Source organism: Trichomycterus rosablanca, chromosome 2 (genome assembly GCF_030014385.1).
Source record: "Trichomycterus rosablanca isolate fTriRos1 chromosome 2, fTriRos1.hap1, whole genome shotgun sequence".
Classification (NCBI taxonomy): Eukaryota; Metazoa; Chordata; class Actinopteri; order Siluriformes; family Trichomycteridae; genus Trichomycterus; species Trichomycterus rosablanca.
This window is the reverse complement of record NC_085989.1, coordinates 18,128,257-18,156,206: the sequence shown is the minus strand read 5'-3', so window position 1 is coordinate 18,156,206 and position 27,950 is coordinate 18,128,257. Positions and strand designations below refer to the sequence as shown.

Below are 27,950 nucleotides of genomic sequence, written 5' to 3'. Positions count from 1 at the left end.
AGGTTTTATTGTCATTTCAGCTACATACAAGTACATATTGAAACGAAACAGCGTTCCTCTAGGATCACGGTGTAACACGGTACAAAAAGTGCAAGACAAAACAGTGCAAATACAACAATAATACAAAAAATCCTATAATAAATAACTACAAAAGATATTCCTAATTATCCCTAATATAAACAAGTAATTAGAACACAGGACTAAAGACAAGTGTTAGTACATGATGGTGAATAGATGGTACAATGGTTCCTGAGGTAGTGACATGTTGTACATTAGCAGCGTAAAATTGGCAATGCAGATAAGGTGCCTAAAAAGTAGATATGGTGCAAAATACAAGTAAGGTGCAGAAATTATTGTGCATTTCCAGGAGGTGTGCAAAAATACAAGTAACATAGTCAAAAATGCAAGTAACAGTCAATACAGTTCAGTGTGTGGCAGCAGAAAATTTCCGGAGGAAATTGTTATAGTACTGAGTTGAGGAGTCTGATTGCTTGAGGGATAAAACTGTTACACAGTCTGGTTGTGTTAGTCCGGATGCTGCGGTATCGTCTCCCAGACGGGAGCAGAGTAAAAAGTCCATGTGATGGATGGGTTGGATCGTCCACAATGCTGAGAGCTTTGCGGATGCAGCGGGTGTTAAAAATGTCCGTGAGAGATGGAAGAGCGACCCCGATGATCTTTTCAGCTGTCCTCACTACTCGCTGGAGAGTCTTACGGTCCGACGCAGTACAATTTCCGAACCAGACAGTGATGCAGCCGCTCAGGATGCTCTCGATTGTTCCTCTGTAGAACGTGGTGAGAATGGGGGGTGGCAGATGAGCTTTCCTCAGTCTTCTCAAAAAGTAGAGACGCTGCTGGGCTTTCTTGGTGATGGAACTGGTGTTAAGGGTCCAGGTGAGATTCTCCTCCAGATGAACACCGAGAAATTTGGTGCTCTTGACGATCTCAACAGATGAGCCGTCGATGTGCAGTGGGGAGTGGTCCCTTAGTGTCTTTCTAAAGTCAATGACCATCTCTTTGGTTTTATCCACATTCAGAGACAGGTTGTTGACTTGGCACCAGTTCGTTAGATGTTGTACCTCCTCTCTGTACGCTGACTCATCGTTGTTGCTGATGAGTCCCACCACAGTTGTGTCGTCTGCAAACTTAACGATGGAATTCGAGCTGTGCATTGCTGTACAGTCGTGCGTAAGCAGAGTAAACAGCAGTGGACTGAGCACACAGCCTTGGGGAGCGCCGGTGCTCAGTGTGGTGGTGCTGGAGGTGTTCTTACCGATCCGGACGGACTGAGGTCTCTCAGTCAAGAAGTCCAGGATCCAGTTGCAGAGAGAGGTGTTCAGGCCCAGCGTGCTCAGCTTTCCAATTAGATGCTGAGGAATGATGGTGTTGAATGCTGAGCTAAAGTCTATGAACAGCATCCTGACGTAAGTATTCTTTCTGTCCAGGTGTGTAGAAGCCAGGTGAAGTGTGGTGGATATGGCGTCGTCCGTTGAGCGGTTAGGACGGTACGCAAACTGCAGTGGGTCCATGGTGGGAGGCAGTAGGGTCTTAATATGCCTCATGACTAGTTTCTCGAAGCACTTCATGATGATAGGCGTGAGTGCTACGGGACGATAGTCGTTGAAGCATGACACAGATGACTTCTTTGGCACGGGTACGATGGTGGTCGTCTTGAGGCACGTTGGAACGATGGCGCTGCTCAGGGAGATGTTGAAGATGTCAGTGAATACATCTGCCAGCTGGTCTGCACATCCCTTGAGCACTCGGCCAGGAATGTTGTCTGGTCCAGAAGCCTTCCGTGGGTTGACTCTGTGCAGAGTTCTCCTCACGTCCGCTGTGGAGAGACGAAGCACCTGGTCGTCACAAGGTGGGATCATCTTCCTCGCCAACATGTTGTTCTGCGCCTCGAACCGAGCGTAGAAGTCGTTCAGCGCATCTGGAAGGGAGGCATCACTGTCACAGACGGGTGGAGTCGTCCTGTAGTTGGTGATGGCCTGGATGCCCTGCCACAAGCGCCGTGTGTCACCGCTGTTCTGGAAGTGGCTGTGGATGTTCTGGCCGTGTGCGCGCTTTGCTTCTCGGATCGCCCGGGACAGTCTGGCTCTCGCTGTTCTCAGAGCCGGCTGGTCACCTGCTTTAAAAGCGGAGTCTCGGGCCCTCAGCAGTGCACGCACCTCTGGAGTCATCCACGGCTTCTGGTTGGGTCTGGTTGGGTCTGAAGTTGGGTCTCTCTCTCTCTGTGTGTGTGTGTGTGTGTGTGTGTGTGTGTGTGTGTGTGTGTGTGTGTGTGTGTGTGTGTGTGTGTGTGTGTGTGTATACACCGATCAGCCATAACAATAAAACCACCTCCTTGTTTCTACACACTGTCCATTATATCAGCTCCACTTACCATATAGAAGCACTTTGTAGCTCTACAATTACTGACTGTAGTCCATCTGTTTCTCTACATACCTTTTTAGCCTGCGTTCACCCTGTTCTTTAATGATCAGGACCCCTACAGGACTGCAGTGACACTGACATGGTGGTGGTGTTGGTGTGTGTTGTGCTGATATGAGTGGATCAGACACAGCAGCGCTGCTGGAGTTTTTAAATACAGTGTCCACTCACTGTCCACTCTATTAGACACTCCTACCTAGTTGGTCCACCTTGTAGATGTAAAGTCAGAGACGATCGCTCATCTATTGCTGCTGTTTGAGTTGGTCATCTTCTAGACCTTCGTCAGTGGTCACAGGACGCTGCCCACGGGGCGCTGTTGGCTGGATGTTTTTGGTTGATGGACTATTCTCAGTCCAGCAGGGACAGTGAGGTGTTTAAAAACTCCATACCAGCACAACACACACTAACACACCACCACCATGTCAGCGTCACTGCAGTGCTGAGAATGACCCACCACTCAAATAATACCTACTCTGTAGTGGTTCTGTGGGGGTTCTGACCATTGAAGAACAGCATGAAAGCAGGCTAAAAAAGCATGTAGAGAAACAGATGGACTACAGTCAGTAATTGTAGAACTACAAAGTGCTCCTATACGGTAAGTGGAGCTTATAAAATGGACAGTAAGTGTAGAAAGGAGGTGGTTATGGCTGATTGGTGTATATATACAGTGTATCACGAAAGTGAGTACACCCCTCACATTTCTGCAAATATTTCATTATATCTTTTCATGGGACAACACTATAGACATGAAACTTGGATATAACTAAGAGTAGTCAGTGTACAACTTGTATAGCAGTGTAGATTTACTGTCTTCTGAAAATAACTCAACACACAGCCATTAATGTCTAAATAGCTGGCAACATAAGTGAGTACACCCCACAGTGAACATGTCCAAATTGTGCCTAAAGTGTCAATATTTTGTGTGACCACCATTATTATCACTGCCTTAACTCTCCTGGGCATGGAATTCACCAGAGCTGCACAGGTTGCTACTGGAATCCTCTTCCACTCCTCCGTGATGACATCACGGAGCTGGTGGATGTTAGACACCTTAAACTCCTCCACCTTCCACTTGAGGATGCGCCACAGGTGCTCAATTGGGTTTAGTCCATCACCTTTACCTTCAGCTTCCTCAGCAAGGCAGTTGTCATCTTGGAGGTTGTGTTTGGGGTCGTTATCCTGTTGGAAAACTGCCATGAGGCCCAGTTTTCGAAGGGAGGGGATCATGCTCTGTTTCAGAATGTCACAGTACATGTTGGAATTCATGTTTCCCTCAATGAACTGCAGCTCCCCAGTGCCAGCAACACTCATGCAGCCCAAGACCATGATGCTACCACCACCATGCTTGACTGTAGGCAAGATACAGTTGTCTTGGTACTTCTCACCAGGGCGCCGCCACACATGCTGGACACCATCTGAGCCAAACAAGTTTATCTTGGTCTCGTCAGACCACAGGGCATTCCAGTAATCCATGTTCTTGGACTGCTTGTCTTCAGCAAACTGTTTGCTGGCTTTCTTGTGCGTCAGCTTCCTTCTGGGATGACGACCATGCAGACCGAGTTGATGCAGTGTGCGGCGTATGGTCTGAGCACTGACAGGCTGACCTCCCACGTCTTCAACCTCTGCAGCAATGCTGGCAGCACTCATGTGTCTATTTTTTAAAGCCAACCTCTGGATATGACGCCGAACACGTGGACTCAACTTCTTTGGTCGACCCTGGCGAAGCCTGTTCCGAGTGGAACCTGTCCTGGAAAACCGCTGTATGACCTTGGCCACCATGCTGTAGCTCAGTTTCAGGGTGTTAGCAATCTTCTTATAGCCCAGGCCATCTTTGTGGAGAGCAACAATTATATTTCTCACATCCTCAGAGAGTTCTTTGCCATGAGGTGCCATGTTGAATATCCAGTGGCCAGTATGAGAGAATTGTACCCAAAACACCAAATTTAACAGCCCTGCTCCCCATTTACACCTGGGACCTTGACACATGGCACCAGGGAGGGACAACGACACATTTGGGCACAATTTGGACATGTTCACTGTGGGGTGTACTCACTTATGTTGCCAGCTATTTAGACATTAATGGCTGTGTGTTGAGTTATTTTCAGAAGACAGTAAATCTACACTGCTATACAAGCTGTCCACTGACTACTCTAAGTTATATCCAAGTTTCATGTCTATAGTGTTGTCCCATGAAAAGATATAATGAAATATTTGCAGAAATGTGAGGGGTGTACTCACTTTCGTGATACACTGTATATATATATATATATATATATATATATATATATATATATATATATATATATATACGTATGTGTGTGTGTGTTTAAATCTGTGTGAAATTTTGAATTTTTGTCAGTGAAGGAGGAATTGCAACTCTGTTTCCACCTCCCCGCACACACACATACACACAAACAGCACTAATAACATAATGTCTGAATTTGAAAAAAGCTGTGTGTGTTGTGTGTAATGGAAATCTGGAACAGTCCATTAAAGATGATATAACAGACAAAGACATAGAATAACAAGTGTTCCAACCTGGATCTCAACGGTGGTGGACTATAGACCGCTGCACCTCCTGAGCACCAGCTGACATATTATTTATTCATTAATTTAGATGTAGATATGTATATATATATATATATATATATATTGGTGCTGGTCATAAAATTAGAATATCATCAAAAAGTTGATTTATTTCAGTAATTCCATTCAAAAAGTGAAACCTGTATATTATATTCATTCATTACACACAGACTGATACATTTCAAATGTTTATTTCTTTTAATGTTGATGATTATAACTGACAACTAATGAAAACCCCAAATTCAGTATCTTAGAAAATTAGAATATTACTTAAGACCAATACAAAAAAAGGATTTTTAGAAATGTTGGCCAACTGAAAAGTATGAACATGAAAAGTATGAGCATGTACAGAACTCAATACTTAGTTGGGGCTCCTTTTGCCTGGATTACTGCAGCAATGCGGCGTGGCATGGAGTCCATCAGTCTGTGGCACTGCTCAGGTGTTATGAGTGCCCAGGTTGCTCTGATAGTGGCCTTCAGCTCTTCTGAATTGTTGCGTCTGGCGTATCGCATCTTCCTCTTCACATATGAACCAAGATGGCGGCGCGTTAACACGCAGCGGCCGCTCTGGGGTCGAAAAACGGTGTTTTTTGTTGTTTTGCAGAAAAGTTTGTAAGTTTTGTTTAGGACAGTTTTGTTTATAAACGTATGGAAACCACTTTTGACTCAGTTTACAACCGCCATACACTGCTACAATTGAGAAAACAATCAGAAACCAACCTCCAAGATGATCTGCGGCGTACTCTGCATGAACTCTGCCTACTTCGCGAACCAGGCCTGCAGTCCTCGGAGTTACCTGAAGCAGGTGACCGGGGGAGGGGGCGCCGCAAGCGGTGCTCGAGGAAGCAGAAGCGTGGAAAGCGAGCCGGGGTCCGTGCTAGGCTAAAAGCTAACCCAAGCCGGCCGGCTCTACCATCGTTATTCCTCGCAAATGCATGCTCTCTGGAGAATAAACTGGACTGTATCAGACTTCAGCGAACTACCCAATGTGAGTACAGAGACTGTTGTGTTTTAATTTTCACTGAAACATGGCTTAGCGACAACATTCCAGACAGTGCCATTCAGCTAGACGGGCTAGCATCATATCGCGCCGATAGAAATGCAGCTCAGTCCGGTAAAACACGAGGAGGAGGCGTTTGTGTTTACATTAACACCGAATGGTGCAAGGACTCTGTGCTTGTTGTGGCGTACTGTTCTCCGATGGTGGAATTTGCTATTGTTAGATGCAGACCTTTTTATTTACCACGGGAATTCACCAGCGTGCTTGTTGTCGCGGTGTATCTCCCACCCAGCGCGAACGCGAAGGAAGCATTAAGCGAACTCTACAGAGCCATCAGCGAACTACAGACCATTCATCCAGACGGACTGTTTATTATCGCTGGGGATTTTAATCATGCAAATCTCAAGTCTGTTCTCCCTAAATTCCATCGGCATGTGGACTTTGCTACGAGAGGAGCGAACACGCTGGATAATGTTTACACGAACATTGCCGGTGCGTACCGGGCGGAGCCCCGCCCCCACCTCGGATACTCAGACCACATCTCTGTAATGCTAATTCCAGCATACAGAGCACTCATCAGGCGCTCCAGACCTGTACAGAAACAGGTGAAAACCTGGCCAGAAGGATCCATCTCTGCTCTTCAGGACTGTTTTGAGTGCACTGACTGGGACATGTTTAGGGAGGCTGCAACATACGGCGATTACACTGATCTAGAGGAGTACACGACTTCAGTGACCTGCTACATCAGCAAATGCATTGAGGACGTCACTACCACTAGAACCATCACTTCCAGACCCAACCAGAAGCCGTGGATGACTCCAGAGGTGCGTGCACTGCTGAGGGCCCGAGACTCCGCTTTTAAAGCAGGTGACCAGCCGGCTCTGAGAACAGCGAGAGCCAGACTGTCCCGGGCGATCCGAGAAGCAAAGCGCGCACACGGCCAGAACATCCACAGCCACTTCCAGAACAGCGGTGACACACGGCGCTTGTGGCAGGGCATCCAGGCCATCACCAACTACAGGACGACTCCACCCGTCTGTGACAGTGATGCCTCCCTTCCAGATGCGCTGAATGACTTCTACGCTCGGTTCGAGGCGCAGAACAACATGTTGGCGAGGAAGACGATCCCACCTTGTGACGACCAGGTGCTTCGTCTCTCCACAGCGGACGTGAGGAGAACTCTGCACAGAGTCAACCCACGGAAGGCTTCTGGACCAGACAACATTCCTGGCCGAGTGCTCAAAGGATGTGCAGACCAGCTGGCAGATGTATTCACTGACATCTTCAACATCTCCCTGAGCAGCGCCATCGTTCCAACGTGCCTCAAGACGACCACCATCGTACCCGTGCCAAAGAAGTCATCTGTGTCATGCTTCAATGACTATCGTCCCGTAGCACTCACGCCTATCATCACGAAGTGCTTCGAGAAACTAGTCATGAGGCATATTAAGACACTACTGCCTCCCACCATGGACCCACTGCAGTTTGCGTACCGTCCTAACCGCTCAACGGACGACGCCATATCCACTACACTTCACCTGGCTTCTACACACCTGGACAGAAAGAACACTTACGTCAGGATGCTGTTTATAGACTTTAGCTCAGCATTCAACACCATCATTCCTCAGCATCTAATTGGAAAGCTGAGCACGCTGGGCCTGAACACCTCTCTCTGCAACTGGATCCTGGACTTCTTGACTGAGAGACCTCAGTCCGTCCGGATCGGTAAGACCACCTCCAGCACCACCACACTGAGCACCGGCGCTCCCCAAGGCTGTGTGCTCAGTCCACTGCTGTTTACTCTGCTTACGCACGACTGTACAGCGATGCACAGCACGAATTCCATCGTTAAGTTTGCAGACGACACAACTGTGGTGGGACTCATCAGCAACAACGATGAGTCAGCATACAGAGAGGAGGTACAACATCTAACGAACTGGTGCCAAGTCAACAACCTGTCTCTGAATGTGGATAAAACCAAAGAGATGGTCATTGACTTTAGAAAGACACTAAGGGACCACTCCCCACTGCACATCGACGGCTCATCTGTTGAGATCGTCAAGAGCACCAAATTTCTCGGTGTTCATCTGGAGGAGAATCTCACCTGGACCCTTAACACCAGTTCCATCACCAAGAAAGCCCAGCAGCGTCTCTACTTTTTGAGAAGACTGAGGAAAGCTCATCTGCCACCCCCCATTCTCACCACGTTCTACAGAGGAACAATCGAGAGCATCCTGAGCGGCTGCATCACTGTCTGGTTCGGAAATTGTACTGCGTCGGACCGTAAGACTCTCCAGCGAGTAGTGAGGACAGCTGAAAAGATCATCGGGGTCGCTCTTCCATCTCTCACGGACATTTTTAACACCCGCTGCATCCGCAAAGCTCTCAGCATTGTGGACGATCCAACCCATCCATCACATGGACTTTTTACTCTGCTCCCGTCTGGGAGACGATACCGCAGCATCCGGACCAACACAACCAGACTGTGTAACAGTTTTATCCCACAAGCAATCAGACTCCTAAACTCAGTACTGTAACAATTTCCTCCGGACATTTTCTGCTGCCACACACTGAACTGTATTGACTGTTACTTGCATTTTTGACTATGTTACTTGCATTTTTGCACACCTCCTGGAAATGCACAATAATTTCTGCACCTTACTTGTATTTTGCACCATATTTACTTTTTAGGCACCTTATCTGCATTGTCAATTTTACGCTGCTAATGTACAACATGTCACTACCTCAGGAACCATTGTACCATCTATTCACCATCATGTACTAACACTTGTCTTTAGTCCTGTGTTCTAATTACTTGTTTAGATTAGGGATAATAAGGAATATCTTTTGTAGTTATTTATTATAGGATTTTTTGTATTATTGTTGTATTTGCACTGTTTTGTATTGTCTTGCACTTTTTGTACCGTGTTACACCGTGATCCTAGAGGAACGCTGTTTCGTTTCAATATGTACTTGTATGTAGCTGAAATGACAATAAAACCTCTCTGACTCTGACTCTGACTCTGACAATACCCCATAGATTTTCTATGTGGTTAAGGTCAGGTGAGTTTGCTGGCCAATTAAGAACAGGGATACCATGGTCCTTAAACCAGGTACTGGTAGCTTTGGCACTGTGTGCAGGTGCCAAGTCCTGTTGGAAAATGAAATCTGCATCTCCATAAAGTTGGTCAGCAGCAGGAAGCATGAAGTGCTCTAAAACTTCCTGGTAGACGGCTGCGTTGACTTCGGACCTCAGAAAACACAGTGGACCAACACCAGCAGATGACATGGCACTCCAAACCATCACTGACTGTGGAAACTTTACACTGGACCTCAAGCAACGTGGATTCTGTGCCTCTCCTCTCTTCCTCCAGACTCTGGGACCTTGATTTCCAAAGGTAATGCAAAATTTACTTTCATCAGAGAACATAACTTTGGACCACTCAGCAGTCCTTTTTGTCTTTAGCCCAGGCGAGACACTTCTGACGCTGTCTCTTGTTCAAGAGTGGCTTGACACAAGGAATGCGACAGCTGAAACCCATGTCTTGCATACGTCTGTGCGTGGTGATTCTTGAAGCACTGACTCCAGCTGCAGTCCACTCATTATGAATCTCCCCCACATTTTTGAATGGGTTTTGTTTCACAATCCTCTCCAGGGTGCGGTTATCCCTATTGCTTGTACACTTTTTTCTACCACATCTTTTCCTTCCCTTCGCCTCTCTATTAATGTGCTTGGACACAGAGCTCTGTGAACAGCCAGCCTCTTTAGCAATGACCTTTTGTGTCTTGCCCTCCTTGTGCAAGGTGTCAATGGTCGTCTTTTGGACAACTGTCAAGTCAGCAGTCTTCCCTATGATTGTGTAGCCTACAGAACTAGACTGAGAGACCATTTAAAGGCCTTTGCAGGTGTTTTGAGTTAATTAGCTGATTAGAGTGTGACACCAGGTGTCTTCAATATTGTACCTTGTCACAATATTCTAATTTTCTGAGATACTGAATTTGGAGTTTTCATTAGTTGTCAGTTATAATCATCAACATTAAAAGAAATAAACATTTGAAATATATCAGTCTGTGTGTAATGAATGAATATAATATACAAGTTTCACTTTTTGAATGGAATTACTGAAATAAATCAACTTTTTCATGATATTCTAATTTTATGACCAGCACCAGTATGTATATACGTATATATATATATATATATATATATATATATATATATATATGTCTCTCTCTGCCTGTCTGTATGTCTCTGCCTGTTTGTCTATTTCTCTCTCTGTCTCTCTGTCCTTCTCTCTGTTTCTCTCTGTCTGTCCATCTGCTTCTGTCTGTCTTTCTCTCTGTCTGCCTCTCTCTCACACACACACACTCACAGCAGAACATGTTGTAGTAGGACAGAGTAAAGGGACACACTTTTATACCTGCAGGTCCACATGTGTAATATAAATGTGTAATATAAATGTGTAATATAAATGTGTAGGGGGGGGGGGGTGTAAACTCATTAAAAACGTGTTATTTTATGTTCTTCACACACAAAATGATAATTGTGGGGCTTTATAGACCCAGGTGTGTTTTTTTCAATTCCTTTTTTCAAAAATTCTAAGAATGTGTATTCATTTCATCATTATTGTTAATAAAATTTGGTGTAGATTAATAGATATTAATTATATCCATTTAAAATTAAATCCAAAACACAAATATTCAAAGGGTCTAAATGCTTTTAAAAGTATTTTTGATGATCCAATATTAATTGTGACATTGTGGCACAGCTGGTAGACCTCATGCTATACTAACATATCAAGGACTTGGATCCTTGTATCTAGTGCTTTAAAGAAAGTGAATTAGCTACACTAAATTGCCTCTAGGTCTAAGTCAGTAAGTGAATAAACGTATGAGTGAGTGTTGCACGGCCATGCATTGGATCCCCGGGGTGTATTCCTGCCCTGCTGCCAGTGTTTTTATGTGATATATGGCCCACCATGAGTCAGACCAGGATAGAGGTCAGTGAAAATTAAAATAAATGGTAAAAGCAGATGCAAAAACACATACAGTTGAGGATATAATTGAAGGCACTGAAGGTAAAAGGTCTTGCTAATGTGCCCAGTTATGTCAGCTTCTTAGTGATGGGGCTTAAACCCTCAGTTTCATTTCAGTTTACTTATTTGTATGTGTGTATGTGTGTGTGTGTGTGTGTGTGTGTGTGTGTGTGTGTGTGTAGAATAAAACTGAGATTAAAATCTTGCCTGTTTTGCTCTAAGCTCTAGGCTTTGTGGTTACATAAATGTTTGATGCTACCCTTAATATCATCATGAATAAGTGTGTAACAGAAGACAAAGCCACACCAGGCATATAGTGAGAGAAAACTATTAAACTATTATTAAAATTCATGATATTTAATAGATACTATATGGCCAGAAAATATATGTACATCTCTCCTCATTATTAAATCCAGTTGTTTTGGTCACCCCAGTTGCTACTATGTATAAAAAACAATTACACAAACCCAAATCATAAAAATTGGTATAGTATGAAAAATGCACATGTATCATACAATGCATTTCCACTCTGGGATGGTCCATCTTAGATGCCTCCTAGCCCTGTGAACTTGATGAACATGATTATTCGCCAAGTACGAGATGTACAAGGAATTTCTTTTGGTGCAGGTGTAAACGTATATAAAAGCATTAAGACACTGTGCAAGTTAGTGCAAAGTAGACCCCTAAAAACCCCTTTTGCCACAGAATATACTTTCAATGCATAAGTGCATTTTGACATGCTTAAAGTTTTAATTTGCATCAACAAAGATGTTGTGCGAAAAGTGGCGACGGGTCTGGCTCTCCCAGAATCACTGGGCACAGGCCTCAGTCATTCCCTCACACAGACATAGCTAATCATATCTTAATGTAGGCGCCCGATCACCCAATAATATTGTCAGGGATTCAGAGCCTGGACCCTAGTGGTAGTGAGTCAACACAATTGACCCTGGTGATATTCTAACCCAGATCGGTGGTAGATTAGCATAGGAATTAGAGCTGGGCGGTTCCTGATTCACCCGGGTTAATTATTCGAATCTTTGTACTGAATCAGGAATCACGAGTCCAAAATCTCAATTAACCCGAATCCTATGAGTCTCTGACTGGCTGCTGCTAAGTGCACAAGGCGAGTGAGCCGACTCACTAAAACACCAAGGACTCAGATTATTTGGCTGAACCGACTTCACTCCAGTCCGTGAATCTAAGTAATAAGTTAAATATTCCAATAAACAAGCGACTAAACACGCTGGTGTTCGTTATGTGGCTGATTTTATGCACATGCTATTATTATCATTATCAGTAGTAGTGGTATAGATTAGTAATACAGCATATTTTTGTAAGCAAAACAACAACAGACACCAAATATTTGGATCGCAGTCAAGATGTCAGTACATGTGACTCAACTGACTCAAGTGAACCGGATCACATTACTGAGTGACTCAGATTAACCCGAGTCCATAAAATGAACCGAATTTACCACCACTAATAGGAATACTAGATATACCTGATCGTAATATTATTGAACTTTCTATTCCAAAAAGATTGCCTCAATACGGAATTGCCTTACATAATCCCTAATCCCCCTCCCTTGTGGCTGTAAAAGGGAAGGCTGCCCTGGGAAGGCGTTTTAACAGAATTTGACCCCATTTAACAATTTTATTATTAACAATAATTCATTTTAGGATAAATTAAGTGTATATCTGTCTATCTTAGGTCGAAAAAGTATTTGTGGGTATTGGCACGTTTGCTTTCTGATGGATCGAAACACCTGGATTGCAATCAACATTTTAATTTATTCTAACTGTGTTTGATGGGGTTCAGGTTGGAGTTCCTTTAAACTGATTAAAACCTCAAGACACAGTCTGAATGCTGAAACAGGAAAGAACCTTCCCTGAACAAAGTTAAAAGAGGGTAAGGTAGCAGGGGTGTCCACATACCTTTGGCCATATGGTGTATATTGATACAGTATCTGTATCAGTCTACACATCAGTCCCACTGAACACAGTCTATTCATGCTTGCCTATACTCAAACTCAAACTCAAAAGAAGCTTTATTGGCATGACAAATAAGGACATTCGTATTGACAAAGCAAGTTACAGAGAAATATTAAAAATAAAAATAAGAAAGAACAAATATATACAGAACAGTTACATGTGCAAAAATATAAAATAGAATAACATATTAATAAAAACAGTGCAAAATAATAACAATAAAAATTATAATATTTACAATAATGAGGTAGTAATAACGATCAGTTTGTGTGTGTGTGTGTGTGTGTATAGGACATGGTCACCTGCTGTCCCTCACCTGGTGGCAGGTGTGTGTGTGTAGAGTGCTGCTAGTGTGCAGCTCTCTCTGTGCTCCCCCAGTCGGTGGGGCAGTTTGTTGGGGTCTGGGAGGGAGGTAAAGTTGGGGATGATGTTATTAAATTTAGGGAAGAATTGGGAGCGGATGTGGTGGTACTTGGTACACCGGGTGAGGAAGTGCAGCTCCGTCTCTACTGTACTGAGAGTGCAGTGCTGGCACAACCTCTCCTGCCGGGGCAGCCAGGACCGGGTGTGTCACCCCATCTCCACGGCCAGGTCGGGTGCGCTCAGTCTGTACCTCGTCAGGGTGTTTCTTAATTTAGGGTCGGATACTGTGCTCAGATAATCTGCTGCACTGTAGTTTCTGTTTAGGGCCAAATAACACTGCATTTTACTTTGAGATTTAGTTTCAGTTTCCCAACAATACAAAACATGAGGGTCAGCTTTACTGTGTGTGTGTGTTACATACATTCATTTGATGCATGTATGTCGTGTCTGTCTGCTTCTCTGTCTGGGTTTCTGTCTGTATCAGTATGTCTCTCTGTATGTCTCTCTCTGACTGCCTGCTCTCCTGTCTGTCTCTGCCTGTAAGTCTGTTTTTATCTGTCTGTCTGTCTCTGCCTGTTTGTCTGTTTCTCTCTCTGTCTCTCTGTTTCTCTCTGTCTGTCTGTCTGTCTTTCTCTCTCTGTGTGTCTCTGTCTGTTTCTCTCTCTGCCTGTCTGTCTGTCTGTCTATGCCTGTTTGTCTATTTCTCTCTCTGTCTCTCTGCCTGTCTCTCTGTTTCTCTCTGTCTGTCCGTCTGTTTCTGTCTGTCTTTCTCTCTGTGTGTGTCTCTGTCTGTTTCTCTCTGTGTCTGTCTCTGCCTGTCTGTCTGTTTTTATCTGTCTGTTTGTCTATTTCTCTTTCTGTCTCTCTGCCTGTCTCTATGTTTCTGTCTGTCTTTCTCTCTCTCTGTGTCTCTGTCTGTCTGCCTCTGTTTCTGTCTGGCACTCTGTCTGTCTCTCTCTCACACACACAGACACACACACACTCAGCACACACTCACAGCAGGACACGTTGTAGTAGGACAGAGTAAAGGGACACACTTTTATACCTGCAGGTCCAGTGGACCTGAACACCACATGTGTAATGTAAATGTGTGTGTGTGTAAACTCATTAAAAACGTGTTATTTTATATGTTCTTCACACAAAATGAGCCAAAGACAAAGAGTCTGAGGTTGAAATAATAATAAATAGCATAATTTTCCTTTTGGTAAACGGGTCCCACAGACCCAAACACCTCACAAGGGTTAAATACTTGTTTCTGCTCACTGTATAGAGGAAGTGACACAGTTATCATGCTGTTACGAAATAATCTTTTTAATACCACATTTGCTTTGTTTCACTAGAACATTGTGTTCAGGCTGTGAGCTGAGAAAAACACTTCAGCGAAAAAAGCCACAACCAGTGTTACGTGACAAAGGCCAGTCCCTGCGAAAGGTGTGTGTCTCTTTCAACCCTCTTGATACAAACACAATGACATAAAAAAGCAGGCAGCACCCAAACTGTCTTTCTCGTCCATTAAAATAATGACAATTTCACTTTCAATTCTGATACCTATTTTAATTCTCGAAATAAGGGACCTTCAGATATTCATATCACACCATGCAAAATGCACAACCACAGCACATACTATAGTGACACTGCAGAAGTCTAGGCCTTTTTTACAGCTGTGACATTAACAACCTGAGAATCTCAAACTCAAACTCAAAAGAAGCTTTATTGGCATGACAAATAAGGACATTCGTATTGCCAAAGCAAGTTACAGGGAAATATAAACAATAAAAATAAGAAAGAACAAAAATATACAGAACAGTTACATGTGCAAAAAATATAGAATAGAATAAAATATTAATAAAAACAGTGCAAAATAATAACAATAAAAAGTATAATATTTACAATAATGAGGTAGTAAAACAATCAGTTTGTGCGTGTGTGTGCTTGTGTGTGCGTGTGTGTGTGTGTGTGTGTGTGTGTGTATGGGACATGGTCACCCACTGTCCCTCACCTGGTGGCAGGTGTGTGTGTAGAGTGCTGCTAGTGTGCAGCTCTCTCTGTGTTCCCCCAGTAGGTGGGGCAGTTTGTCGGGGTCTGGGAGGGAGGTGAAGTTGGGGATGATGTTATTAAATTTAGGGAAGAATTGGGAGCGGACGTGGTGGTACTTGGTACACCGGGTGAGGAAGTGCAGCTCCGTCTCTACTGTACTGAGAGTGCAGTGCTGACACAACCTCTCCTCCCGGGGCAGCCAGGACCGGGTGTGTCGCCCCGTCTCCACGGCCAGGTCGTGTGCGCTCAGTCTGTACCTCGTCAGGGTGTTTCTTAATTTAAAGTCGGATACTGCGCTCAGATAATCTGCTGCACTGTAGTGTCTGTTTAGGGTCAAATAACACTGCATTTTACTTTGAGATTTAGTTTCAGTTTCCCAATAATTCAGATATTTAGTTCGGAGTTTTTGTGTAATTTGGTTTATTCTAATTGGGTTTGCAGATTTCTTCTGTTCCTGAGTCTTTATTGTGTTAGTGTGTGTTAGTGGTGTGGCGGCGTGTGTTAGTAATGTGTTTGTGTGTGTTATTAGGGTGTCTGTGTGTGTTAGTGGTGTATCTGTGTGTGTTAGTGGTGTATGGGTGTAGTGACTCAGGACCAGTTGGATGAGGGGACTAGTATGTTTGCTGAGCTCTTGGTGTTTCAGGGCTTTATAATGATAAGATTGGGGGTCGCTCTCATTTAGATGGTTCCAGAAGTTGATTGCTCTTCTCTGTATGTTGATAATTAGTGGAAATCGGCCTAATTCTGCCCTGCACGCATTGTTCGTGGTGTGTCTGTGCACCTTTAGGATGCTTTTACAGAACTCTGTGTGCAGGGTCTCTAATGGATGTTTGTCCCAATTATGGAATTGATGGTGTGTAAGCGAACCCCAAACTTCACTGCCATATAGAGCAATCGGTTTAATTATTGATTCAAAAATTTTAAGCCAGATTCGAACTGGAATTTCCACGAATGTTTGATGTTTTATGGCGTAGAAGGCCCTGTGAGCTTTTTCTCTCAGTTCATTTACTGCCGGATTAAAGTTTCCTGTGGAACTGATGTTTAGTCCGAGGTAAGTATAATCTTTAGTGTGCTCAATTTCATGGTGTCCTAATTTATATGTGTGTTTGGTTCCCTGAGATCTGGCTCTTTTCTGGAAGGTCATAATTTTGGTCTTTTTGAGGTTGACTGTCAGGGCCCAGGTCTGACAGTACTGCTGCAGCAGGTCCAGTTTGTGCTGGAGACCCTGAGCGCTGGGGGACAGCAGGACCAGATCATCTGCATACAGCAGGAGATTAATCTCGGAGTCGTGTAGAGTGAGACCGGGCGTGGCTGAGTGCTCTAGCATGGAGGCCAATTCATTAATATAGATGTTAAATAGAGTTGGACTTAAACAGCAGCCCTGTCTCACTCCACGCTCCTGAGAGATGAGATGTGTTCTCTTACTGCCGATTCTTATTCCGCACTGGTTTTCTGTGTACATGGATTTAATAAGATCATATGTTTTACCCCCTACACCACTCTCTAACATTTTATAAAACAATCCTTCGTGCCAAATGGAATCAAAAGCTTTTTTAAAATCAATAAAACATGCAAATATTTTAGAGTTATTTTGAACTACATATTTTTCGATCAGGGTGTGTAGGGTGTTAATATGATCGGTAGTGCGGTAATTTGGTAGAAAACCAATCTGACTTTTACTCAGGACGTTGTGTTCGGTAAGGAAGTGTAATAATCGTGAGTTAATTATACTACAGAATAACTTCCCCAGGTTACTGCTCACACAGATGCCCCGGTAATTATTATGGTCGAATTTATCTCCACTTTTGTAGATGGGTGTTATGAGACCTTGATTCCAGATTTCAGGGAAGGAACCGACACTCAGAACCAGGTTAAAGACTTTTAACATCGCCAGGTGAAATTTGGAGCTGCTGTGTTTGATCATTTCATTCAGGATCACTGACAGTCTAAGATAAAAGAAACGTGAGTAGAAGCACATTCTCTGGTGTGAAACTTGGCTTGATGGTTTGCTCTTGTAAAACCTCAGTCATAGTGAAACTACGTTAGATAAAGCTCAGAGTATCAGTAGTTGCAGATGTGTGGTAATGCCAGAGTGGAATGGAACACCCTGTGGTCTGTAATTTGTAAATGATACATGACTTAATAAATAGCAATTAACATTACCTTAAGCTCTTAAGTTAAAGATCATCAAGAAAACCACCAAAGGATTTTTCACTTTGACTGCACCCCATCATATAGCATACACACACTACATAAAGTGGGTTTATTATTAGTCATAATAATGACTGGGGGAAGCACGGTGGCTCGGTGGGTAGCACTGTCGCCTCACAGCAAGAAGGGTTTGATCCCCAGGTCCTTTCTGTGTGGAGTTTGCATGTTCTCCCCGTGTCTGTGTGGGTTTCCTCCCACAGTCCAAAAACATGCAGTCAGGTTAACTGGAGACACTGAATTGCCCTATAGGTGAATGGGTGTGTGTGTGTATGTGTCGTTGGACTGGCGCCCCATCCAGGGTGTTACTGTGTGCTTTGCGCCCATTGAAAAGCTGGGATAGGCTCTAGCATCCCAATGCCCCCCCTCCCCCCAAGACCCTATTTGTATAAGCGCTTAAGAAAGTGAATGAGTGATAATGATTGGACTTGGATTTCAGAATGTTCTTGTGACCCTGAATTACATTATTTCATGCAGCTGGCCCGAACATCCATGTGGAATTATGATGTCACCACAAATCAAAAAAAGGCAAGCTGCCGCTCAGGTGCCGCAGCGGTAAAAACACATGCTGAGATCTTCACCAGAGCTGAGATCTCGAATACATTGTATCAAATCTCGGCTCTGCCTGCCGGCTGGGGCTGAGCAACCACATGGACAACGATTGGCCTGTTGTTCAGATAGGGGCGGGGTTAAGCCGGATAGGGATTCTCTCTCAGATTAGTGCGATTACGACCCCTGCTTGCTGGTTGGTGGCGCCGGCACAAAGATGAGAAAGGAGTGTGGTAGAGGGTGTGGCTCTCCATACACAGTGCTGTACTGCAGTGTAGGTGATAAGATGTTTGACTGCTGTGCACGTGTCGGACTCGTCCTCCTCAATCAGGAGCAGAGACCAGCATTAGTGAGAGGATGATTGAAGGGCAGAAATTGGATGCGCTAAAGTGGGAGAAAAAGGGGGGAAATTTTTTTTTTAAAAGGCAATCCAAATCCATGTAGTGGTTTAGTTTAAAGGGATTATTTACTGGTGGATTCAATTTCTCAGATGGCACAGTTAGCCCAGCACTGCTGAGATCAAATATCAGCTATGCTATTGACCTAGCCTGGCATATCCAACTGGCACAATTGGCTGTGCCTGAAAGAGAAAGGTCAACAGTGTTTTCTCATTTCTGCTGGCAAGTCAAGATGCTTGCAGAGGAAACGGATGTCTCACAGAGAGCAGAGTGTGAGTCTACTTATGTGATATGGCTCTCTGTAAGACTGTGGCATGTGATAGTCTGCGGGTCTCCTCAATCAGGGCAATGGTGGTGCAGCATCGGAGCAAGTTAGACTGAAGTGAAAAATGCAAATATGGAATTTAAACAAATTTTGCAAATGAGCAAGCTAAGAATGGCTTGTTGAGCAGGCTGATGTGTAGGCTTGTGTTTAAATAGTTCTTTGCATTTTGTAAACAATGATACTCAAGTCGTTTCAGAGGCTTCTTCACTGTCACACACACTAGGATGCTCTGAAAATCACTACAGTTGAGATTCGGGGTTTAAATCTCTGCTGTCCTTTCGGCAGATCAGGCATCTACAGCAAACATAATTGGCTCTATCTGAGGAAGGGGGTGGAGTGACCAAACAGCCTAGCCATTGGGAGGTGCTTTTGTCAGTTAGGCAGCCAGTGAAAATTTTATCCTCAAAGTTGATGTGTTAGACGCAGAAAAAATAAGCAGGCGTAAAGATTTGAGTGAGTTTGACAAGGGCCAATTTGTGATGGGTATACGACTGGGTCAGAGCATCTCCAAAACTGCAGCTCTTGTGGGGTGTTCCCGGTCTGCAGTGGTCAGTATCTATCAAAAGTGGTCCAAGGAAGGAACAGTGGTAAACCGGCGACACGGTCATGGGCGGCCAATGCTCATTGATGCACGTGGGGAGCGAAGGCTGGCCCGTGTGGTCTGATCCAACAGATGAGCTGCTGTAGCTCAGATTGCTGAAGAGGTTAATGCTGGTTCTGATAGAAAGGTGTCAGAATACACAGTGCATCACAGTTTGTTGCGTATGGGGCTGCATAGCCACAGACCAGTCAGGATGCCCATGCTGACCCCTGTACACCGCCAAAAGCGCCAACAATGGGCACGTGAGCATCAGAACTGGACCACGGATCAATGGAAGAAGGTGGCCTGGTCTGATGAATCACGTTTTCTTTTACATCACGTGGATGAACGGGTGCGTGTGCGTCGCTTACCTGGGGAACACATGGCACCAGGACGCACTATGGGAAGAAGGCAAGCCGGCGGAGGCAGTGTGATGCTTTGGTTATGTTCTGATGGGAAACATTGGGTCCTGCCATCCATGTGGATGTTACTTTGACACATACCACCTACCTAAGCATTGTTGCAGAGCATGTTCACCCTTTTATGGAAACGGTATTCCCTGATAGCTGTGGCCTCTTTCAGCAGGATAATGCGCCCTGCCACAAAGCAAAAATGCTTCAGGAATGGTTTGAGGAACACAACAACGGGTTTAAGGTTTTGACTTGGCCTACAGATTCCCCAGATTTCAATCCAATGGAGCATCTGTGGGATGTGCTGGACAAACAAGTCCAATCCACGGAGGCCCCACCTCCCAACTTACAGGAGTTAAAGAAATAATATTTCTGACAGAAAGAATATATGACAGAATGTGTCATATAATACTAATAATTATTAAAATGAAATAATTTTATTATTAGGAATGTTAAGATCATTACAAGGTTATGTAAATTGTAAATGTTATTTTTATGTCCTGTTACTGTCCACTCTATTAGACACTCCTACCTAGTTGGTTCACCTTGTAGATGTAAAGTCAGAGACGATCGCTCATCTATTGCTGCTGTTTGAGTTGGTCATCTTCTAGACCGTCATCAGTGGTCACAGGACGTGGGGCACTGTTTTTTTAGTTGGTGGACTATTATCAGTCCAGCAGTGACAGTGAGGTGTTTAAAAACTCCATCAGCATTGCTGTGTCTTATCCACTCACAGCAGCACAACACACACTAACACACCACCACCATGTCAGTGTCACTGCAGTGCTGAGAATGATCCACCACCTAAATAATACCTGCCCTGCAGTGGTCCTGGGAGAGTCCTGACCATTGAAGACCAGAATGAAAGGGGGCTAACAAAGCATGCAGAGAAACAGATGGACTACAGTCAGTAATTGTAGAACTACAAAGTGCTTCTATATGGTAAGTGGAGCTGATAAAATGGACAGTGAGTGTAGAAACAAGGAGGTGGTTTTAATGTTATGGATGATCAGTGTATAAAGAATGTCAAACAAAGTTTTTTCACATTTAGGGTGGAAATAAATGTGAAATGATTTATATTCGTTTGATTGTTTTTAAATCACAAAAACCTGCTGCTTGCATGCTGATCATCCCATAAACAAATGTATTTACTCAGTCACTCTGTAAGCGATGATAAACAGAGCCACCCTGTACACACAGAAACCAATACAAGAAAATACGGACTGTTCTGCAGAGCTCAACATTGCTTTAAATTAAGTCTTTACCAGTTACATTTCCAGACTTATGACACAGCAGCAACCCTGCCTAGTCATGTTGTAAAGCCCAAAATCTATCCAGAGACCTTAGCAAGCTCATCAGAACAATGAAGAAAAACCCCAGTGATAGTGAAAACAGACCTGAAGTATGACCTGATGAAAACTGGGACAATCGGTGGCATCAGTGGCAACCATAAGATTGCTTGCGTGTAAGGCGCAGCGGTAAAAACACACGCTGCAACCAGAGCTGGGATCTCGAATACTTCGTATCGAACCTCAGCTCTGCCTTGCCGGCTGAGGCCGAGTGGCTACATGAACAGCGATTGGCCTGTTGCCCAGATGGGCGGGACCAAGCCGGATATGGGTCTCTCTCTGTCAGACTGGTGCAATTATGACCTCTGCTGGCTGATTAGAGGCGCCTACACAGAGATGAGGAAAGAGTGCTCTTAGGGTGTGTCTCTCCGTACACAACGCTAGGTGGCACAACACTCGTCAATGTGTGGGTGGGTGATAAGATGCATACGGCTTGCTGCCTACGACACGAAGGGGGCGTGGGTTAGCTTCGAGCTCCTCGGTCAGAGCAGGGATTGGCATAGGCAGAGAGGAAGCATGATGCGATTGGGCAATCGGACGCACTAAAGGGGGAGAAAAAGGGGAGAAAATGCATTAAAAAAGATTGCTTGGATGTGTTTTGTTTGTTTTTTATGAATATAAAAATTCAATTAAATGAATAATTGATGTATTCGTTTTAAGAAAGGAACAATATTTATTAATAAACAATAAAGATCAGTGTTAACAAATAATCAGGGTATTTTTTTCTTTTTAAATTACAAACCAAAATAATTTTGTACAATGGATCATAAAGTATAATTTAAATTTCAGCCTTCAAGTCAAATTACATGAACCAGGCTGAGAAAACCAGAATTCATTCTTAAACTGCAAGGCAGCCACATCTTAAACGGTAAGTCAAGGCTAAATTGTTAACTGAAACACCATGGCAGACAATTGCTTTCAAAATTTTCAGCTCAGCCATGGTCACGCTAATACATGCCGACATGATGGCAAGTTTCTGGCATGATCGTGGCAGTACAGACAGAAATTAGACATATTTCAAAAAATTCAGTGCAATCACTAGTACAAATGACTCCAGGCTGACTGACCTGCTGTAGGAACTAAGAAATAATCTGGGCTGAATACACACTTATCCATGATGCTGTTACATCACAACATTTAAAGAGTCTCTAGTTTGTACGCAGTCATTCAGAATTTCAATGTGTTTGTTTCTTGTGTGCCACATTGTTCAGTATTTCAGTGTTTTATTCACAGTCAGTCATTGTTTCTCTCTAGGCCACTGTGAAATCAGAATCTTCAAACAGGACAACCTGTGCTGCTAGTCCTGCCTGACCCAGTAGCAGCTTGTTCTCATCTTTCAGCTTCCATGGACTGCGCAGATGAGGCCTGCTGACTAACGGAGTTGTGTGAAGGGAGCTGATTGGCTGTCCAGAGCGCCTGCTGCCCGGGGGGTGCTGTGGAACCCACGGCCCAGTTGATGTAAGAAGGAGGAGAAGTAGCCACAGATGAAATGGGACTGGCACCGTTACTTTCTGAAGCTCGGAGACAGGAGAACATGGCTAGAGCATCTGGAAAGTTGGGGGGCGTTGCTGGGGTATTGGCAGGCGTGCACATCTGTTGGGTTAGATAAGAAATGGGTGTAAGGTGAAAAGCATACATACACTGTACGTTGCACCATGATTTCACTTAATATTTGTATATTTGAATGCATGCATGTTTAAAGATTTATTTCTTTATTTTATTAGGATTTTAACATCATGTTTTACACTTTGGTTACATTCATGACAGAATCGGTAGTTACTCATTACACAAGGTTCATCAGTTCAAGTTCAATGTCAAACACAGTCATAGACAATTTTGCATCACCAATTCACCTCACTTGCATGTCTTGAATACACACCGTTTACGCATTACATTATGACCACCATCCCTTTTGCTGCCAAAACAGCCCTGACCCGTCGAGGCATGGGCTACACTAGACCCCTGAAGGTGTGCTGTGGTATCTGGCACCAAGATGTTAGCAGCAGATCCTTTAACTCCTGTAAGTTGTGAGGTGGGGCCTCCACGGATCGGACTTGTTTGTCCAGCACATCCCACAGATGCTCGATTAAATTAACATCTAGGGAATTTGGAGTCAACACCTCAAACTCGTTGTTGTGCTCCTCAAACCATTTCTGCTTTGTGGCAGGGTGCATTATCCTGCTGAAAGAGGCCACAGCTATCAGGAAATACTGTTTCCATGAAAGGGTGTACATGATCTGCAACAATACTTAGGTAGGTGTTACGTGTCAAAGTAACATCCACATGGATGGCAGGACCCAAGGTTTCCAAGCAGAACATTGACCAAAGCATCACACTGCCTCCACCGGCTTGCCTTCTTCCCATAGTGCATTCTGGTGCCATGTGTTCCCCAGGTAAGCGACGCACACGCACCCTGTTATCCATGTGATGTAAAAGAAAACGTGATTCATCAGACCAGGACACATTCCTACATTGCTCCATGGTCCAGTTCCGTGGTATCATTAAACCCCTCGTTACTTCTCGCGTTTGGTTTCGTGAGACCAGAGAAGCTCGCTTGGTGATAGATGGTGTAGTGTGAAACCCCCTATCGCCGATCAGTCGCGTAGTGTAAAAGCCACACCGACTTGAAAGACTCTTGATTACAAGAGATCCAGTCATGTAGTGTGAACTGTACAGCGACCTGACGACTTGGAAAGTCGTGTAGTGTGAACTTGGCATTAAATTGGGATTAATTTAAAATTGTTATGCATAGGGCTGGGCGATATTGCACAAAAAAAAAAAAATCTCAATTATTTTCAAATTTATTACAGATTGACGATTTTTTTGTTTGTTCTTGTATAATGCAATTAAAAAAAAAAAGACTCAAACGTTTTTGAGTTTTTTTTGCATTTTAATTTAAAAGACTGTAGAAGTGCGAAAATAGTAACAGCACCACCTATAATTATTCTTTCAAGGGGCTCAAACTTTATAACAATAACTGTATAACAATAATTAACAATAATTAAAACAAAATATAAATCTTAATTAGCTATAACCTTTTTAAGAATAGCTCACAAACAACTCACTTTAAATAATGTGCAAGCAAAACCTCCTTACATTGAGAAAAGTGCAAAAAGTGCAAAACTTCAAAAAGGTTTCTTGAGGGGAACACGAGCCTGTGTACTGTTTTCACCAATGAAGTGAGTCTGTATCAGTATCTAGACTAGGGGACATCAGCAGTCAGCTCAGCTTTGTGTCTGGGGGGTGGATGGAGGTGGCATGGTCTGCTTCTAACAATATGGACTACAATTCCCCTGCGCCCATGGACTCTCACGTGACTATCACATGTCCCCGATCAGCCAATCCTGATCGGTCCTCACGCTCCGGAGTTTTGATTTAGTTTAGTTTCAATTCCATGAATCTTAATTAAACTATTTTGTTTATTTGTCTTGTTGCGAAGTTTTGCCGATCGTGTTTACGTGCCTTATTTCTAAATCTAACCATTACAGTGTTTGACTCTTGTTGTCTTTCGTTTACTGTTTTGGTTTTCGCTGCCTGTCTGTTTATCCTCTGGTTTTGGACTCTGCATGATTTTGTACACTGATTTTGCCCCTTTGATATTAAACTTTCCTTGATTTATATTCCGCGAGCGTCTGGTCAGTTTCTGCCTCGTGACATGTTGGTATTTTAATAAAAATATAAAGTATGTAAACAATCGCGATTGTCACATTTCTAACATCGCGTGAAAATCGCCCAGCCCTTGTTTTGCATAGTTTGTACCTACCTCAGAAATAAAAGGGTATTCATTATTTATATAAATAAAAGATAATCACAAATACAGTATTTTAATTCACTTTTTAAGGGAAATAATAAAAGGAAATTTTGTCAAACCTTCAATTTCAGTTTAAAAAAATCGGGAAAGAATCGTATCGTGAACCCAGTATCGTGAATGGCATCGCATCGTGGGTAGAGTGTATCGTTACATCCCTAGTGATCAGTGAGGAATGGGAACACTTCATTGCTTGGTATGAATACCTTGGTGCCAAATGTTATTTATAAAACGGATAGTTCCGGTCCTAAAATCTGATTGGCTGAGCCGCGTTCGAAGCCGTAGTAAAATCCCCGATATAAGCGCACCTATGACCACCTCACATCATTCCATATTAATACGCCACTGAAAAGAAAAAGTACAAACTTGGTTGAACACTATTTTAAGTCATGTACTATACACGGAAATGTCCAGATTAATACAAACAGTAATCCTAATCATTAAGCGGGTGTTTCGTCCAAGAAATAGTGTAATAGTGTTTGTGGAGGAAAGTTTATTGCGAATGTTATGTTCGCCCTCAAGTTGCCTAGCAACATGGCACACTGTTAACAGACTACCTGGTGTCGCGGAAGAATGCTTTTTGTAAATAAAAACATTTATAAATTGAACATTGTTTTATTTTATTATATTTTATGTTGACCACCGTTTTATAAAAGCAATAAGCTTATTGCTTTACTAAAGTGTTGTGAGAGGGAATGACAACATTACAAAGTGGTAAATGCTTTATCGTCCCAACTTTTTTTGGAATGTGTTGCAGGCCTGAAATGGATGGAATGGATGTATATTAACAAATGAAATGAAGCTGACTAGACAAAACATGAAATATCTTGGGTCCATAATGTCTGCGATTACATAGAAGTCGAAGTAAATGTAAAAAAAAAACGGTATCTTTTTAAGTTTAGAGTTATAATGATTATTTGGGAGTATTTAATGAACACAGACGGACGCTGTGTGTGTGTGTGTGTGTGTGTGTGTGTGTGTGTGTGTGTGTGTGTGTGTGTGTGTGTGTGTGTGTGTGTGTGTGTGTGTGTGTGTGTGTGTGTGTGTGTGTGTGTGTGTGTGTGTGTGTGTGTGTGTGTGTGTGTGTGTGTGTGTGGTGAGGCTGTGGTAAACAGAAGACTCGGAAGCTGTGGTATGTTCTTTTTCCAGGAATTACCCCTCCCCCGCTAAGGACACGTTTACAAATAGAGCAACTTTTAAACTCATACACACTACAGTACCATAATACATTACTTAAAATATAAAGAACAGAAATACATTCATTCTGTATCACTACATTAAAACAGCCTATAATGTATGTTCGTTATTTCTCGTGGATTTAAACACAACATGGCGGAAGTCCATTACTTCACATAAGACATAGGATTTAAAATAAGGTGTAACTTCAACTTACCATTTGCTGACTGTATGGAATATTGGCTTCTTGAAAGAAAGTACTGAGGGCAGTCTATGGGCGAAAAAGAACACAGATTTAATTGTAATAAATAAATCGGGACGTAAAATACAAGGTCTCGCACAGAATAAACATGATAAAATGCTACTTTCTTTATTTGGAAATCGGTGTTGTGAATCGGTTACTGATCTGATCACTGACTGCAAGAAGTTAGTGTGTTTTAAGCAAGAAAACAAGTTAACCGTGTGAACTGTTTAAACGCCTTTGCTGTAATATATACAAAAACTAAAGTTCAAGTTAGACATGATGTAATTCAAATGGGTAATTGCGAATATCTTTGAATTAATAGTTATGTGCGTACATTTTATATATATATATATATATATATATATACACACACACATACACTAGTGTTACATTGATCTGCATTAGTAAACAAACTGGTAGACTAGTTTACCTCAAACTGCCAGTGCGCCGCTTGAAGAAGCTGTTTCGCTTGGTCTGACGCACATCCAGCTATCAAAACGAACTGGTTTATCATAACTATATGTCTTAATTCCTCCATTTTTCATACAAAAGTATCTGTAAAGTTCAACGTTTTTGTTTAGACTCCTTTAACTCGACGTACCCAACCATGCAGCTAATGCAGTGTTTAGCTTTATGCATAAGTATCGAACAGCGCCCCCGGTAGTTCAGAGACTGAAGTACACCACTGACACCCTAATGAGTGGTGGTAAATTCGGTTCATTTTATGGACTCGGGTTCATCTGAGTCACCAGTGGTGTATAGTAACGAAGTAATAATGCTTCGGTACAGTACTTAAGTAGTTTTTTGAAGTATTTGTACTACTCCGTTACATTCGCTGTATGTAAATCCGTTACTCGTTACTACAGAATGAAGGTAAATGATGTGAGATGTGTGACGGACTGCGCGCTGGTTTGGTGACTCTGCGCTTGTAAATTAGACGGTGGTTAAACACATTAATGCGCATGTGCAAACGTTCTCTAAAAGCTATCGGAGTTTTCTAAAAGTGCGTCGTTCACCCAAAGACACGCAAATATGGACATTTCAGAAGCTCCAACACACTGATGTAAGTTAACAATGATTAACAAAGTAAAGCTGTAGCATCAGCGTTTTTTTTCATATTATTAGCATTAACATTGTTCAGATATCTACCTACCATTTTTACCGATTACATTCGAACCACAAATAAAACGTTTCATAAATCATTACATTTGTTTGGAATTCATTGACTGCAAAACTCATGAACACACGTCCATTATTTTTAAAAACTCACCTACGGACAAATATTTCCTCAGATAACTTCTGTATTAGACCAGTAGAGAAGAGATTCATGGTGCTGAGGAACATGCAGCACATCTTTAACCCTTTAATGATCTCAACAAGAACTCAACTTATCCAACTTATTATTAATGATTTTTCAGCTGTTGACTTCAAGTTAGAAATGGTGTTTTCTTAAAGTA

The 27,950-nt window shown here is 43.0% G+C and overlaps 1 protein-coding gene across 1 annotated transcript; it reads right to left on the bottom strand.

Annotated features, from left to right (window-relative positions):
• Nucleotides 1-21,910: 21,910 nt before the first annotated feature.
• On the bottom strand, nt 21,911-27,121 carry ubald1b (UBA-like domain containing 1b). Its single transcript, XM_062990313.1, has 3 exons — nt 26,924-27,121; nt 26,467-26,520; nt 21,911-22,858 (listed from the first exon to the last, which is right to left on the bottom strand). Exons 1-3 carry the CDS (start codon nt 27,029-27,031, stop codon nt 22,595-22,597), a joined length of 426 nt encoding a protein of 141 aa, XP_062846383.1. The 5' UTR covers nt 27,032-27,121; the 3' UTR covers nt 21,911-22,594.
• Between the last annotated feature and the right edge of the window lie 829 nt (nt 27,122-27,950).